At 45.2% G+C, this 18,412-nt stretch overlaps 1 protein-coding gene across 1 annotated transcript in view; it reads left to right on the top strand.

Moving 5' to 3' along the window:
* DNAH11 (dynein axonemal heavy chain 11) overlaps positions 1–18,412 on the top strand; it is a 2,866,633-nt gene that overhangs the window by 2,555,539 nt on the left and 292,682 nt on the right. The window contains exons 70-71 of the mRNA XM_069211469.1: positions 8,236–8,358; positions 11,253–11,446. Coding sequence (XP_069067570.1) covers positions 8,236–8,358; positions 11,253–11,446 — 317 coding nt within the window. The remainder of the gene's footprint in view (positions 1–8,235; positions 8,359–11,252; positions 11,447–18,412) is intronic.

Genomic DNA, 18,412 nt, shown 5'->3' with positions numbered 1-18,412 from the left:
AGATAAGCTGGAGAGCCACGTCCTTAGAAAATTAACATCTGTTAGCTCGTCTTCCTCAGCAGCAATTTTAAGGCTAGAGATGTGTCTAAGAAGCACATTTGTGCAAGGACTGGCCGGGATTGTACGCTGGGTGGTTAGTTTGGAGAACAGTGGTGACAATTCTTTGAGGTCTCTGTCAAAGAAAGAAATCTTGGCTGGCAATAGGGCAAAATATACTATTGGTAGGAATTTCGCATATGCCCTAGACTTGCTACATTTAGATCCTGATTCTATTTTTACACTTTCCTCGTTTGAGCTAAAACCCCTCTTAGACAGGCAACTTGGTCTGCAAGCCTTTGCTTGAATCGAAAGGCCTGTGCACACAGGCAGGGTCTCCAATCTGCAATAGATTCTGTACTATTGAAGTAAATGCAACCCTTTCTTATTTGGATTCTACCACATGCGATTAGATGGTTCTGGCTCCTGTTACAGCAGGGGTTACCTCCACAAAATGTATTATGGGCAAGATGGTATGGATCTCCGCAATTTGTAGTTTTTGTCAAAATGGCTTCCAAGAGTTGAACCATGCCATGGTCTTTTTATTTGCCTGGTCTTGCTGTCATACCTTTGTAGATGGTTACACCCAATCTGCCTTCAACTTTCCTTACTTACTGTATCAAAACTATTGCAGGCTTTTTATGCCCCTCCAAATGAATTGTTGTGCTCTGGAATTTCTAACTTTTTAAGTGTTTTTTTTAAATTGTATTAATTATATTTGTTAAATCATTTTGTAAGACTTGGGCTACATAAATTGTTTGGAAAGTTTTTAGATCACTTATTGTGTGGTCTCTCTCTTGCATCTATACTATGTTTTATGTGGACCTCCATTGGACTTCTGTATCATAAAAAATAAAATGTAATTGAATTGGGTGGGGCAAAAGGTCACTAGGTGAGGGTTGAAAAATAAGTGGGGGTGAAAATAGAGGCATCAGGTAATAAGAGAGGGGGAGACAACCTAATACTTCACTTTAAATGCAGTCGTTGATGTCAGCAGCGGATGGATACTTGAACTAATAAAAATGCTGTCAGATGTAAATCCTGAGAGGGACATTCACAAGAATAGGAAGCAAAGCCAACAAATCAGGAGTGAGGAAGTAAGATAAACCATATAGCCATCCAATAATGAGCAAGGGAAAGACCCAAAGCCCATTCTGTATACGCAATGTTTTCAAATGATAGGTCTTCCGAGTGACAGCTAAAGCTGTGCATAGCTGAGACCGACAAAACACTGAATTATCCGATAAGTGACCTTCAGCTGGTGCACAACAGAATGCCCCCCCCCCACACCACTCAATACATGCCCTTGTGCTACTACATCAGCTGTACCATTGATAGCTGTGCACCTTCCCCTGTTAGGCTCGCAGTCAGATCTCCATGTGTAGATCATCTCCCAATGGTATAGTATAGGATAAAGTAAAAGTTTACTAAACTTTAAAAAAATATTTCAAATATGTTTGTTAAACATATAGTAAACAAATTTTACATACTTTTTCAAATGTAGAACAAAATAAAAAAAAGCTGCAGCATTATTAATTTACACTTAAACTGTAATTACTCTGAAGAAATTAAATTAAAGTTATTTTTCTGAGGGTTAAATTGGAAAAAAACATCTAAAGTGAAAAATATATTCTTTTGTGTATATTTATTAAAAGGGATGTATAGAGTTAATTAAAAGCAATTCAATTGCAGTTTAATAAAAATTAATGTTACATTCAAAATATGTTGAAATAAACTAAAAAATGTTTTATGTTAGATACTTTTTTTTAGCATTAAATTTCAATTATTTTTATTTTTAGCTATGATAATCTAATTACATTTAATATAACATTACTTCCTATGGGGTTTTCTGTTATGTCCCTACGTTCATTATTTTCTATGGGAGGGTGTTGTATCAGTGAGTGGCCTGGACATACTCCAGGTTTGAGCTGGAGTACAGTTACAACTATTGTGGGTCCTTCTTGGCTGTAGTAACCTAAGAAGTTCAGTTTGTTTATAGGAATGGGCTTACTCTTTTGTGGGTCAGTGCACATTCCTTCCTAAGCCCTCTCTGACCCTTCATTAATCTTTCCTTACTCATCCATTAAACTCTTCCCTTTAGAAGTGAGTATTCCCCATTTTAGCAACTCCCCTCTGGCCCTCCTACATATACTACTAAAATGTATATTTACAAGTACAGGGACAGTCAGGGTGGCGATCTCTGCACAGTAAATTATAGGGGAAGCAGAGGCATAACCTTTGCAACTAGGTTTATGAATTGCATTTTGTAATACTTAGTGCTATTGTAGAACTACTAAATGTACTACAAAAATCAGTTTTTGAGTAGGCCCAAAAGCATTTAACCACACATCATAAGTTGCACAGGAGAATAAGGCTTTTGATATGACTTTTAGTAGTTTTCACCACAAAATGACACGCACAAATTGTAAATTAAGGATTGTTTGGGGCACTATGATAACATTTATCATAATCTATCAAATACTTGAACATAAGGATAGAAGACAGCACACACAAATACACAGAAAAGAGCATTATGGGCAACAAAAATCCAATGAAAAAAACTCAGCCCAAGTGAAATTTAGATCACACCAGTGTGGTGCGCACAGTTATAGGAATTTTGCATTATGCTTGTTGCACAGAGTTCCAGAAATTACACCATGTTTGTAATTACGCCTCCATTCAAGGCAAAATTATAGAACAGGAGCAACACGAACAGAGGTGAGCGGCTGTTTCTCACTGCAATTGTTTTTCACATATCAATTTTTGATGCAGTGATGCATTTTGTATTAAAATAAAGCACTAAATGACAAATTTGCATTCACATAATTATGCGTAATTTCATGTAATTTTTCTAAAACTGTGTGCAATTATGCAGAAGCAAATTTGTGATTTTTTATTACGCTTCTAAGAAAAGTAGCATATTTCGCTCCACATGTGTAGCATGGTGAACAGAGGAGTTGAATTTAATGGCAGGATGATTTTAAATATCCCTTTAATATCCAATATGCAAATATTAATCTCACTTTAAATTTTGCTGTTTTACTTTCGTATTTGATTTTTGCCATAAGGAAGTTGAGAAAAAACATGTCACACTAATATGCATTACCTACATGGAGCACATCGTAAAAACACCTCAATCTACAACTGCAAGGATCAATTGTCACAGTTTGTTTCCGCTGCCAGTGGAGGCTCCACAGATCTGCCTTAGCTCAATGATAAGCTTGCAATTCTTCATTTCAAACCATCAGTTATACCATTTTATGGCCAGTGAATATCTCTGTCTCTCTTGACCCGCTATTATAACCAAACCTAAAGCTGGCTATCAACTGCCAAACTTCTTACACAGAACTCACATGACACCACACCTTATTGAACTGCACTGTCTCCCAATACACAAGCATGCTCAATTTAAAATCCTTACACACTCAAGGCACTACACAAATCAGGCCCGCCTACCTGAACATCTGCATCTCCAGCAGCCAACCACCCAGACACCTCTGATCCACAGGACTCCTATCCACACACATCCCACACATACACAGAAACAGTTCAGGAGTACAGGTTTTCCGTTACATTGCTCCTAAAATGTGGAATGACCTCCTACTCCACATCAGAGCCACCTCTTCTCCTCTTGAATTCCACAAGAAGCTGAAGACCTGGCTTTTCAGTTAACTGGCCTACCATGGGCAGGGCTAGGCACACACACCTGCTTAGCACCAGGACATCCTCACGGTGATAGTGCACTTTACAAATACACATAGCATAACATATTATCCCACACATGGATTCTTCAGATTCCACCACCTTTCTACACTTCTTTACTGAATGGTACATACTTAAGAAATGTTATGGCATGGCCTACTTGCAGTGTGTGTTTGTGTGAAAATGCCCCAAGTTATAATGGCAAGGATGGATAGACAGCCTCAGTTTCAGCTTCGAACAGAGAGCCTGCAAGTCTTACATTTCATGGAAAAGCATACTACATTTTGCCTGAATGACAGTGGAGGAAATACAGATTTATCTTGAAGTAATTGGAGGCTGGAGTACTTTCAGTCACTGCTGGAGAATATGTAAGGTCTTTGAGGAAGTAGACATGATCAGAACATTAAAAAGTGTATTTTAAGATCCTTTTAAACTTTCCAGGTTTCTTCTTTGAGTTCGGTTTTCTGCTTGGGCTAACTTGCAAAATGCAAAGATGCACCAATGGTATTTGACCTTTAGCTCATCGACTCGTAGACTGTCAGATTCCAGACACCACCATCACATGTTCTCTGTGGCTGCTGTTCTTGGATGATTCCCACTAGGTCTGCTTCTTTTGGGTTGCCTGTGCACCACCCGACGGCACAGCACATGTTCATCTCCCTTAGGCCAACACTATAGATTTTAGAGAGTGACTACCATATCTGAGCCTCTCTGCCTCCAATACTTGAACACTGACATTGCGGTCAAAATAACACTTTTCCGCAGTGGCACATCCTGTCAGAACATGACCTCGTAAAAACTGGATTGTATGCCCTATAACAAAGCAATGTTACCCTTCAAATGAAAAATGACAGAAAAAAGGATGTCAAATTTAAATTTTTAAATGTAAAAAGAAAAAGAAAATTGTATGGTATGTAAACAATATAGGGATTTGTGGAGATTGAAATTATTATGGGCTAAACCTTCGGTTAATAATTAAAATGTTGTTTGTTTTAGTTGTGAGGTACAACATAATACTTGCTGGTTGCATGGAAAATACAACAGTTCATTTACACTGTTTCACCACAGAATGAAGAGCTCTGGAGCCCCAGTCTTTGGCCTACTAACTGGATCGAGATTTGTTTATATCCCAAATGTAAATCCTTATGGTGTTTTTTTATTTTTATTTGTAGGCAACAAATAATAGGTGCCGATCGAAATATCTCATAGAATGCAGGGTTTTTGGCATGCCAATTTCCCTTTCTGCCATCTCCTAGCAAAGGAAGGAAGATTTAGCTTAAACTTTTTTAAGTGCAGAAGTTCTGCCAAAACTAGTGATCTCGAGCCCAATGCACGCATTATTCTGACTCAGCTCGAAGTCATAGATCCTCGAGCCGAAAAAACGCCCAGCTTTTCACCTGGCGTCTGCCTTCCACCCACCCTCTCTAGCCTCATGGACCAAGTATTAGACACAAACCAAGCGCGAGTAAGTGATACCCTGGGATGGTTGAACTGTTTGTGAAAACAGAACGCCTTCGATCAATCCCAGTTTCAATAAATTGTGTGGTCCAAGGCATATGCTTTATTCCACAGAGCTTCCCCTTTCTTCATTATCACATATGAGAGCACCTTCAAATATGTGACTTCAAAATGTGCCCTATTTAAAAACATTTTGGCCCATATTTATACTTTTTTACCGCCGCCTTTGCGCTGCTATTTGATGCAAAAATGGCGCAAACTTACAAAATACAATTGTATTTTGCAAGTTTGCGCCGCTTTTGCGTCAAAAATGACGCAAATGTGGCGCTATAAAGGTATATGGGCCTTTATGTGTAATGAAATAGGCAGTGTTGCAATATGTTTAATAAGACTCTAAACCACAGATAGGACACACACTAGCTTGCCTCTTAATTCACTTAGGGCCATATTTATACTTTTTGACGAAAAACTGCGCTAACGCAGTTTTGCGTCAAAAAAATTAGCGCCGGCTAACGCCATTCTGAAGCACCATGCGGGCGCCATATTTATTCAATGACGTTAGCCGGCGTTAGCCGCCGGCGCTGCCTGGTGTGCGTGAAAAAAAACGACGTACACCAGGCAGCGCCGGCGTCGGGGGATATGGAGCTTGGGCGCCAAAAAATGGGGCAAGTCAGGCTGAGGCAAATTTTTCACCTCAACCCGATTTGCGCAATTTTTTTCGACTCCCAACCCCCATTGAAATGACTCCTGTCTTAGCAAAGACAGGAGTCCTGCCCCCTTGCCCAATGGCCATGCCCAGGGGACTTATGTCCCCTGGGCATGGCCATTGGGCATAGTGGCATGTAGGGGGGCACAAATCAGGCCCCCCCATGCCACAAAAAAATAAAAATAAAAACTTACCTGAACTTACCTTAATGTCCCTGGGATGGGTCCCTCCAGCCTTGGGTGTCCTTCTGGGGTGGGCAAGGGTGACAGGGGGTGTCCCTGGGGGCTTGGGAGGGCACCTCTGGGCTCCTTCCGAGCCCACAGGTCCCTTAACGCCTGCCCTGACCAGGCGCTAAAAAACGGCGCAAAAGCGGCCGGACGTCATTTTTTTTGACCCACCCACTCCCGGGCGTGATTTTTGCCCGGGAGTATAAATACGGCGCACATGCCTCGGAGTCAATTTTTTAGACGGGAACGCCTACCTTGCATATCATTAACGCAAAGTAGGTGTCCACGCTAAAAAATGACGCAAACTCCATGGACTTTGGCGCTAGACGCGTCTAACGCCAAAGTATAAATATGGAGTTAGTTTTGCGTCGGAATTGCGTAAAAAAAAAGACGCAATTCCGGCGCAAACAGAGTATAAATATGCCCCTAAGGGCATTGTCATCAGGGCGGGGGAAGAGTGGACTTGAATGATTCTAAATTTGTGTAGAAAAACGATCACTTTTAATATATGCTTCTCAATGCAGAGATTTAGGCCCATATTTATACTTTTTTTAGCGTCGAATTTGCGTCATTTTTTGGCGGAAAAGCAGTGCAAACTTACAAATTCAATTGTATTTTGTAAGTTTGCGTCGCTTTTGCGTCAGAAAGCGGCGCAAATGCGGCGCTAAAAAAGTATAAATATGGGCTAATCCGATGTACTAAGGTAAAACGCTTCTGCATGCTAAAGAAATACATTTGTTTATTTATTTTTTTACAAGACTTTTTCATACTTTTACATGTTTGTTGCATGATTTCAGTGGCAAACACTGAGCCATGAAAATAGTTCGCACATAAATCATTCAACAGACGTACATAATAGCGTCAGACCAGACACTTTTCTCTGCTCTTACCTCGGCGACACTTAGCTCGCCTCTCCTGTTGGAAATGGGCGAGCTCTTGCTTGGCTCGCCCATCTCTAACAAAGAAACCCAACACATGAAATGGCCCCATACTTTCATGTGAAACAAAGCAGTCAAGCGCATTCCTAACAGGCATTTATAGATCTCACAAGTGCAATGGTGCACGAACATTTCCACACCCGGAAAAGTTCAGCAAAAACAATATGCTATATATATTACCTGCCCTCTGCACTAAATTATGAACTTAATTACATGACCCGATAATTTGGTTCACGTTCTGGTATAAATAGCACTGAAAAATGGATGCTAAACAGACAAAATCCATGCAGACCGTGCAGAAGCCACCGGCATCACTATATTTTGTATAATTCATCACCGGTTTAAAAATTCCAGTTGTTTATTTTGTTTGATCTCTACATCTTTATAACACAATCGACTCTGTTCTTTTGAAATCCCAAACCTGAACATTTCGAGTGTTTTCTACAGACCAATGTTGGAATACAATCTGCATCGCACCCTGATCTTCCACATACCAAAATGCACACCAGCCAGATGTACAGCACACACAATGGTTCCCCCTAAACAACGCTCACTGTCTTCTGGCTGACGATGATGTGCAATAAAACACAGCAGAAGACCAGTTGAGAAGCACGGTAATCTGTGCAAGATGAAATGGCACAAACACTAAAATGTGCAGTCAATTCCCCTAGGACTAAGTGCATTAGCACTGCAGCTAATGATATATTGGTCAGGGCACAAACAAAACCAGCATGAACAATTGAGCCAAACCTGCCTTCACAAATCTCTGCCTTAATGGGGTCTGAAAAGTCCCTATTGGCAGCTGCCATACAGTGCCACCAAACCTTTTGAAGATAAATTTAGGATCCAGGGAAATTGATTTTATCACGATAGATTAAAAGCTTTAATGTTTCTTAAACCGTGAGCAATTTTTATTAATTCACATAATGCTGAACCCGATGAATACTTCTGCATTAGATCTGCATTACTAGCATTAACATCTGTGGCAGATGTTAAGATTCTTTCTATGAGCTATAGAATTTCGTATAATACATTGGCGAGAATTATTAGCACTTGCCAACATCACCCCAGGTCTGTACAATAATGCCTTTAAATAGTGAGTGCCGTATGTCAAAAGCGACTGTGTGGTCAAGCTAATAACCTTTTTTCAATTTTCTTCCCTGTCAAGATTCTGTTGAGGAGTAAAGAAATAGAACGGCACGAATTGGATTTCTTGCTGCGATTCCCAGTTGAATCTACTTACAGGAGCCCTGTGGACTTTTTAACTACTCAGTCCTGGAGTGCTGTTAAGGTACTTTTTGAGAATAGGCGTACGAAATGACATCGCTGTTCAGAATTGGATTTTGCAGCATGCCTGATTGGGTTGTATTATCGGCACTTTAACATGTAATCGTGTCATTAGTTTTTATGAGATTTGTCTTGCAGCTGGTTTGCTTTCTTTATCCTCCTTAGTAACGTAAAATAGAGTAAAAACAAAACTAAAGAACCAATAGCTCTTGTTTCCGATTCTTAAACCCATTTACTTCACAAATTGCAACTAGTGGATGAAGTATAACGAGTACTGGTTGTTGACAAAAAATACATACTACTTATAATCGGCTATAACGGTAGAATGACGAGGATCTTACCAATTTTGTAGTCCGGTAGAAATGCTATGCCTCTCTGAGGGCAAGAGTCACACAAATTAGCAAAATATTTGTCAATCAAATACTTTATTCGGTCTAAAAGAAACCATAAAAGTGCATAAAACAATTAAGACAGTACAAAGTTCAAAGTTCATTCAGTCCAATTTAAGAACAGCAATCATAATAGTACCCTGCATCAATATTACATCATAAAAACCTCAATAAATAAGAAAAAGTATATGTATCATCGGGCTAGAATCAAAATACGATTCTGGGAGGATGCCTTAGCTAGGCAGGTATGCTCATAAAAGATGCAGGAAGTCTATGGCAGACAATCCCTTCGGCATAGGCAAGAGCATTCAACCTACCGCTACAACCCCAACGCTCTGACTCTGAGACTCCAGGTCGGGTGTAAGTATTTGGCAACTGCAGAAGCAATATGTTCTTTAGTCTCAACACGCAGCAGCCTAAGTGCCACTAAGCACTGCCTTGCCCCAAGGAGTCTACATATCTGCAGGGGCAGCTCCTTCACAATGACAAAAGAGTGTCGCCCCCCTGACTAAGCCAGGAGCTGAAAGATAAAACTATATTTCTTTCTTGTTTTATCTTTAAGCTGCTGGCTCAGCCAGCAGCATGTGAAGGGAGGGGCGGGCTGGGCCACAGGAGGGGGGAAGGAAGAGGAGGAGAGAGTGCACCTAAGTGCACATGTGTGTTTGACTGGCCGACTCAGGCTGCCCAAACACAGATGAGCACTTAGTTTTCTCCAGCCTGACTTTTTTGACCAGCCGAGGTGGAGAAACTGCACAGACCCCAGGGTTGTGTCGGAGTGGTAGTCCAAGCTGCTCATACCAATCCTGACGCTGCTTTCATGCTAGCTTTAGCATGAAACCAGAACCAGGATTACTGGGGAGCCTGTGCTGGTGTCCCAGTGAATTCTGGGACACCTGAAGAGGATTGAGGAGGAAGGTGACGAGAAGAGGTACGTTTTAAAAAAATAATTATTTTGTATTCCCTCATCCCACCCCCATCCCTGTTTCTCCCCCCACCCAACCTTCCCCTTGAGATTTGCAGTTGCCGCCGCTGCATATCAGGAGGAGCCAACACTCCCTCGGGCATTCATAGCCTGGACAAAAGAAGAAAAAAAAAAAATTCTTAGGCTCTTGGCTACAATTTGGGTAGATTTCCATATATGTGCTGATATATAAAGATTGAATTATATGCAAATTGTGGTTTTTCCATGTACACTCCGCCGGCAAACTGTCCACAGTGCGACCAGTGTGCAGTCATAAGTACAGCTGTTAGGTGAATGTGTGGGCGGAAGATTTATTTTTTAACCTATACCTGTCCCTATGCCCTACAGAAGTTTGAGGTGGGTGGGAGGAGGGGTTCTCATCTAATTTGTGCACTGCTCTTTTTTTTTGCACTACTGTCAGGCGCATACATTGAATGAGAAAAAAATCTTAGGCAGGTTTGTGAAAACCCAAAGATGCACGTTTTTGGATTTTCCCTTCATTACCATTTATCACTAGACTGCCCATCCTGTTCAGCAAAGGCAGCTACCCTTTTGAGAATGAGTAACCTCCCCCTTTGAGGTGTTGATATCTGATCAATGGATTGCGACTAAAAGTGAAGTAACAAACCCTGGATACATGTCATTGTTGATCACTATAGGAAGAGGAGGGGCCTCATTGCCCCTTCTTAATTGTGATTTGTTAAAAATTGTATAACTCCTTCCTTTGCAAATCAGAAAGGATTTTCTGCCTCACAAAAGATAGTTTGTAAATTTCCAAACACTCTTGCAGCCGCAGACCCAGTGTTTTCAAAAATCGCAGGGTTTGCTACTGCATTCTTTTTTTTGTACATTGAGTTCTTTACCTGATGAAAAGAGACAGTGTCGCACAGTCTGAAGTAATGGCAGATTCAGGATGTGTTTCAGTGCATTGAAGTGTGGGAATGTCTGATCGGCAATGATTTGTTGTGGTGAGTACAGGTTATTATTGCGCAATGATGTGGTGCATTGTATAGTTTGACATGGCGAGTTTGTAGTGTATGTTTCCTGGGCCATGGTGTGGTATTTTATTATAGGCCACTGTGATATGTGTTTGTGTGGAATAGTGTGTTATTCTTTGGGAGTCGGGTATTTGTAGTGTGGTGAAGTGTATATAGTGATAAGGAATTGCGTACCTGGTTTGGCATGTTGCAGGAGTTTGTGGTGTACTATGATGCTGTTTTGAGTATTATGCTGAAGCATGTTTTGTAATGAGTTGCTGCGACACTGCAGGTGTAATGATGATTCCATTATAAACTGACTGTGGCCTAGTGAGGTGTTTTCTTGGAGATGTCTGCATTATTTGCTGATGGATGGGACAACCAGGGGTTTGGTTGCCAGAGAGAGTTGAAACTGCTATGGCTTTTAACAATCACGAAGGTAATTTCAAGCCAGTTGTCACCATGCATAAGGGTTCCCTTTGCATGAAACTGTTCTTTTCATAAAGAAACATATGCTAAAAAAGTATTCTGAGAAAAAAAAAACTAATGATTAACATGCTTTGCTTTATAGGCGATTGCTATAATGGACGAATTCCGTGGCTTGGATCGAGATATTGAAGGATCTGCTAAACGATGGAAAAAAATTGTGGAGGCCGAGAGCCCTGAAAATGAAAGGTTTCCACAAGAATGGAAAAACAAAACGTCTCTTCAGAAACTGATTATACTTAGAGCTCTGCGCCCAGACAGGATGACCTATGCAGTTAGGTAATGTAGCTTGCATTTTGCTTACAATAAGGAGTTTGTTTGCATGTACAAGTATTTTGACTATAATGTAACTAATGAAAGTGGGTATGCATGTAATATTTATCTATACAGAGCATACTTTCAAAAATTGTTTGTGCTGCGTAATATACTTATTTGATAAAGATTTGACTAAAGCAATATTCTCCAAAGGAGAGAACAGCCTACAGTAGTTATTGAAAAGGATGGAGTCAAAGGGCACTCATCAACCTAGTCAGTGACTATTTAAGAGTGCCCTCCTTCTTGGATATGTGCCTTTGTTTATTGATTTTTTGTGTATTTGTTCGTTTTATGTAGCAAGGACTAGGTCTATTGGTAATAGAACACTTTACATAAAAAAGTGGAACAATGGGTTAGAGGAGTTGCAATATTCCTTTGTGGGTTTGTTGGAGTAAGTATTCAAAATATCTGTAAAGAAAAATCAGTACTGTTGGACGTAGCCCTTTCTGCACGGACCCCCCCCCAAAAGGTTTGTCTTCACCCCTCCGATTTTTGCTGAATTCATTTTTCTTGGCCTTAGTACGCTGTGCACTTTACCACTGCTAACACCTTTGTGCTCCGTCCCCTAAGGACAAGAAGGCCCTCATTACAAATCTGTTGATCGGTGATAAAGCAGCAGTAATACCGCCAACAAGCCGGCGGTAAAAAAAAATGGAATTATGACCACAGCGGAAACCCCCCCACTCAGACAGCCACTTTAACACACCAACCGCCATGGCAGTAGCAACAAGCACCACGGTGGTAACCGCCAACAGTCAGGTGTAAGACAATGTACTGCTCACAGTATTACAAGAGGCCTATCCGCCACCGTTCCCAGGGCGGTACCAACGACATCAAAAGCACAGAGGAAACAGATCTCAGAAGTCAAAGGACTCACCTCTGGAGACTCAGGGAAGAACCACGCCACCATGGAACCCGAACTGCAGGTGTTCCCCATGCCGGTCTACCTCCTCCTACACCATGAATACCAACACCGGCGACGACGACCACGGTGAGTACTGCCACCTAGCACACAGGGGAGGGGGAAAGAAAAAGAGAGTGACACACACACACAACATGCAACACCCCCACCCCCACCCCCACTACCAACAGCATACACATAAACAGATGCAACAATATTACACATCCACCCGTACCACTCAGGAATAATGCAAGGACAAAAGGAAGTGATTGAAGTGAGTGTAATAAGATAAAATATACTAGCAATATGTCCTCAAAAATCAAATCAGTATTTACATATATACAAATGGAAGGACACTGCCCAGTCCATAATGTCTGTGGGCCACAGGGCCACATCATATAGGCCAAGGCCCCATCTTACTCCTGCATTAACATGTAGAGAACACTGCAGGGGCATCAGGTCGAAAATACACAGGCACCTCCGGGGGATGGGAAATGGGGGGGCCCTCAGCCGGAAGATGGTACAACACCACTTGTCCTTCAGGGGGCAACATGCCCTATACTCGGTCCTGGGGATTGCAAAGCCACAGTCTCTCTAGTGGGTGGTTTGCCCACTGCTTGGTCCTGGGGAATGCAAAGCTACAGTCTTTCTGGTGGGTGGTTTGCCCACTGCTTGGTCCTGGGGAGTGCAAGGCCACAGTCTCTCAAGTGGATGGCTTCTCCACTGGTTCTGGAAGGGGCTTTGTGCCCAGTGTGCTTCATCCTGGCAAGGAGGGGGTGAGTGGATGCCTCCTTCCACTGGTTCTGGAGAGGGCTTTGTGCCCAGTGTGCTTCATCCTGACAAGGAGGGGGTGAGTGCATGCCTTCTTCCACTGGTTCTGAAAGGGGCTTTGCACCCAGTGTGCTTCGTCCTGGCAAAGAGGGGGTGAGTGGATGCCTTCTGCCACTGGTTCTGGAGGGGGCTTCTGCCCTGTGATGCAGCACTTGAGGAGTGCAAGGCCACAGTCACTCACCTGGGGGTCAGACCCACACAATTTGCAGTGGTCAGGATGCACTACAGTCCATGGAGGCAGGACTACACACTGCCCGCCGCGGCGACGGCTGCTCAGAGGTGGCAGTGATGGTGTAGGTGCTGCCGGTGGTTGGGGAGGCTCCATCCGTTCCCCTGCAGCCTCGGACGGCTTCCCACTGGGGCTGCTGCTGCTGGCAGTGGTACTGGTGGCGGTGCAGGCAGTGGTGGGGGGAGGTTCCAGCCCTTCCCCTGCAGCCTCAGATGGCTGAAGCGCCATGGTGGGTGTTGGGGGCTCAGATTCAGCCCCAGCACCAGGCCTCATGTCCTTCGTGCCTGCAGGGGCAGGTGCTTTGCCCTTGCCCTTGCCCTTGATGTCTGGTGGTGCCTCCTTGCGATCTGGTGGTGCCTCCTTGCCCTTGCCATCTGGTGGTGCCTCCTTGCCCTTGACCTTTGAAAGCTGGTGGTGCCTCCTTGCCCTTCCCCTTGTAAGCTGGTGGTGCCTCCTTGCCAGCTTGTGGCACATCCTTGCCCTTCCCCTTGGAAGCTGGTGGTACGTCCTTGCCCTTCCCCTTGGCAGCTGGTGCAGGCACACTGCCAGCGCTGATTAGTGTTTCCTTGGAGCCTCTCACACTTACAGTAGCTACTGAAACTACTGTGGCTGTGGACTGGGTGGCTGAGGTGCTAGCCTGGGTTCTGCCCACCCTGGCTGACGTGAAGGTGGGGGGGAGGGGTAGGGAAGAGGTCAACTGCGGAGAGGAAAAGATTCTTAGGGACGCTGGGGTGGGAAGAGGGTGAAGGTTTGGGAGTGGAGGAAGAGGGAGTGGTTGTTGGAGGTGTCTGTCTCCTGTGTTTGGGTGCAGGTGCATGGGCTGGATGCTGGTGTGAGGTGGATGGCTGTTGGGTGTCCGAGTGCTTGTGTTTCTGTACTTTGGGAGGGGGGTACAGACGCAGTGGGAGAGGGCACAGGGGACGTGTGCATGGATGTGGGGGTGATGACTGCAAGTGAGGGGCGTGAAGTGATACCATGATGGTGATGGAGGCAGTGGGTGTGGATGTGGTGCATGCAGGTGTGAGTGGAGATGCTAGTGGGAGGGAGGTGGATGGCGACGAGGAGGTGAACACAGTGTAGGCAGTGGATGTTGGTGTGTCTGCATCTGGATGGTGTTTGTGTGAGTGCCTGTGGGATGATGTGTGGTGCTTGTGTTTGCCTGAGCCACTCATGTGTGTTGTCTTGAGTGCATGCTGGTCTGAATGTGTGCTTGGGATAGGTTGGAGTTCAGGGGAATGGGACTGGGCAGAGGAAGTTGGAGGGGGGAGACTAGAGACAGGTACAATGTCTGCCATCAGGGAGGAGGCCAGAGCCTGGAATGATCTATGTTGGGGCGCCATGCCAGAGTGAATGCCCTCCAGGAATGCATTTGTTTGTTGCAAATGCCCTGCCAGCCCCTGGATGGTATTCACTATGGTTGACTGCCCAACAGAGATGAATTGCAGGAGGTCAGTTGCCTCCTGACTCAGGGCAGCAGGGCTAATTGGGGCCGGGCCTGAGGTGCCTGGGGCGAAGGAGATGCCCACTCTCCTAGGTGAGCTGGCACAGGGAACTCGCTGAGGGGCTGCTGGGAAGGCGGTGCTGGTACGGGGGTGGCGGCTGTACCTGTAGTTGGGGTGGCCACAAGGCTGTCCGCCATCATTAGGGAGCGTCCATCGGAGGAGGTATCACTTTCAGAACTGTCCCCGGCATGGTGCTCCCCTTGCCCTCTGTCCCATTAATGCCCTCACCGTCGGTGGATTCGGCCTCATGGGCCCTGTGGGATGCTGCTCCCTCCGTCGCCGGTGCCTCTGCTCCTCTGCCAGATGATGCTAATGCACATAAGGACAGGATGACAAAACAAAAAGGGGGGTAAGAGACAGAGGATACACTTGGGCAATGGCAGCAACACCACCACCGATGGTGTACACAACACACAGGGAACAGCCCTATGCACTAGGCAATGCATTACCAGTCACAATGCTAGTCACCATGCCAAGGACAGTAATACCTAACGCCAATTGCAGCATACCTGAGACCCACAGAACCCTGCCCAGTAGTAGATGCCCACTAGCTTCATTGGAAGTGGAGTTCATCAGCCCCTGCCCAACATGACCTACCCTGCAATGTCCGGCCTGGCCTAGAGGCACCAACAGACCCACATCCCCCACCCAGAGACCACCCCACCATGTGCAAGTAGTATATTGGCAAACTGTACTCAACCAATTGTGGCTGCTGTGATGGCCTCAAACGCTCCTCTAGCTACGGCTAGGCCACCGCCAGTATGCAGAACATCAGGGGGGCCAGGGTTCCACGGGCACCCCTTCCTCATCCCCAGCTGGGCCCCCGCCATCTTCCATGCCCAGCATCTCAGGTCCTCTCACCGTTTGCGACAGTGGGTGCTTCGCCTGCCGTAGACCTCCAGGGTCCACACATCCTTGGCAATGACACTACATTTACCCTTTTTCTGTTGGGTGCTGACCTGCAGAGGAAATACACATAGAAAAAGGGCATCAGTCCTACCGTCCGGCCTGTTACACTAATGGCCCACCATATCCCTCCCATCCCCTTACGCACATACATTTCCCACCATACATGCAGCATGCTGCCCAGGACCCTTCAACCACCCTCTCCTTACACAAGGCCCTCACATACAACACTCCATGCATTCACGCCCCATGCATCGTACTCACTGTGTACTCACCTGTTGGTCTGGAGGCCCATACAGCATTCGGTACTGGGGTAGGACCCCATCCACCAGTCTCTCCAACTCCGCAGCAGTGAAGGCAGGGGCCCTTTCCCCAGTGACATGAGCCATGGTCGGTTCCAGACAGGTCACAGCAGCACATGCAGTGTAGGTCCTCTCCTGTTGAAGGTCAGGTAGCAAGTGAGAGAAAAGATAGACAATCGTGGTCACGTCTGCGACGGTGCGTACCGTCACCTCCGGCGTAGATCACCATTGGCTACTGTAACCCATAGGGCCCAATGGCAACCAATGAGGAGTTGCACGGCGGTACTCGACCGCCTCCCACAACGGTGCACAACGTCAACGGCATTACCTAATTTCCACCTGTCCATCCACACAGGATAGGTGGATGTCATTTCAAAGGGGGGGGTAGGCCATGGCACCTAACTGCATCACAGTACACATAGGCACCATTTGGGCCTAGACAACAACATACTGTTTCCCTCACAACATGCAAAGCACTGTACATTCTGGAAATGTGGAATACTGACCAGTTTTGCCCCCTAGATTACAACCGCTGTGGATGAATAGGAGATGGAGACATCCCCCCGTGTACAGGACCCCTGGTGGACTTGGCAACAATGGAGTACAGGCACATTATCCTCGCTTACAGAATTGACAGGGCTACAATCCAATAGCTGTGTGCCCAATTGGAGCCAGACCTGATCTCTGCTATCTGTCACCCCACTGGGACCCCCCCTCTTGTGCAAGTCCTATCTGTGCTCCATTTCTTGGCAACTGGCTCCTTCCAAGTGACAGTGGGCTTGGCAGCAGGAATGTCTCAGCCAATGTTCTCAATAGTGCTGACCAGAGTGTTGTCTGCCATGATGTAACATATGCGCAGCTACATTGTTTTCCCCCAGGTTGAGGATTTGGCCACAGTGAAATCTGACTTCTATGCAATGGGACATATCCCCAACATCATTGGGGAAATTGATGGTACACATATTGCATTTGTCCCCCCCCCCGGAGATATGAACAGGTGTTCAGAAATCAAAAGAGCTTTCACTAGATGGATGTGCAGATAGGGTGCCTGGCGGACCAGTATATCTCCCATGTCAATGCAAAGTATCCTGGGTCTGTGCATGATGCCTTTATCCTGAGGAATAGCAGCATCCCATATGTGATGGCTCACCTCCAGAGGCACTGGGTGTGGCTAATAGCTGAGCCCATGGTCCCCACCCAGTATATATTGGTTTATGGGTATTGGGTTGGCCATAAGGGTTAGTATCTGGCTAACAGGTATCCCTCAATATTTGCAGATGACTCTGGCTACCCCAACCTCTCATGGCTACTGACCCCAGTGAGGAATCCCAGGACAAGGGGATAGGAACGTTACAATGAGGCACCTGGGTGAACAAGAAGAATTATAGAGCAAACATTCAGCCTCCTGAAGGCCAGGTTTCGGGGCCTCCATCTACAAGGTGGTTCCCTGTACTACTCACCCAAGAAGGTGTGCCAGATCATGGGGGCATGTTGCACAACCTTGCCTTATGTCGCCAGGTGCCTTTTCTGCAGGAGGATGAGGCTGTAGATGGGTGTGTGGCAGCGGTGGAGCCTGTGGACAGTAACGAAGATGAGGCAGAGGATGAGGATGTGGACAATAGAACATCAATCATACAACAGTACTTCCAGTGACACACTGGTAAGACACTGTAACTTCACCTTCCATTGCAGTTTTGTATTGTTGATTTTCACTGGCAGGCTGATAGTCCCTCTACTATGGCTACTTACTGTACCCTTTGACATGTCTATTTACAGATATCTGTGCCCCACTCTGGCTCCTGGTGTATTGACTGCAGCAAAATACAGGTCATACCTATGTATACATTACTGTACAGTTGAATTGCAATGTCTACAGATTGTTAAATGAATGCATAGTTCAATACCTTGACAGACTCAATACTTGTATTTTTTACAAGGATGTTTAGTTTTGTGCTAATAAGTGGATCGGGTATTGCTATTGGCTGGGGGTGGTGGAGGAGAGTTCAGGTAAGAGTTCTAGTCTATTTGTATCACAGGTGCATTGTCCAAGGGGGCATAGGAAGTGGAGCAATGGCAGTTGAAGGTGGACAGGGTGACAGAGTGGGGCACAAGGGTGACAATCAGGAGAGTCTTATTTCCTGGCGGGGTCTTGGCAATGTTCTCTGGCTTCTGCCTGGATCGCAAGGACCGTTTGTGGAGTGGTTCTCCTTCAGCAGGGGCTGGGGTACTGGTGGCCTGTTGTTCCTGTGGCGGGGCCTC

This window comes from Pleurodeles waltl, chromosome 10 (assembly GCF_031143425.1).
Source record: "Pleurodeles waltl isolate 20211129_DDA chromosome 10, aPleWal1.hap1.20221129, whole genome shotgun sequence".
NCBI classification, from domain to species: Eukaryota; Metazoa; Chordata; class Amphibia; order Caudata; family Salamandridae; genus Pleurodeles; species Pleurodeles waltl.
Note: the sequence above shows the minus strand (reverse complement) of the source record. Positions and strands in the feature narration are given on the sequence as shown.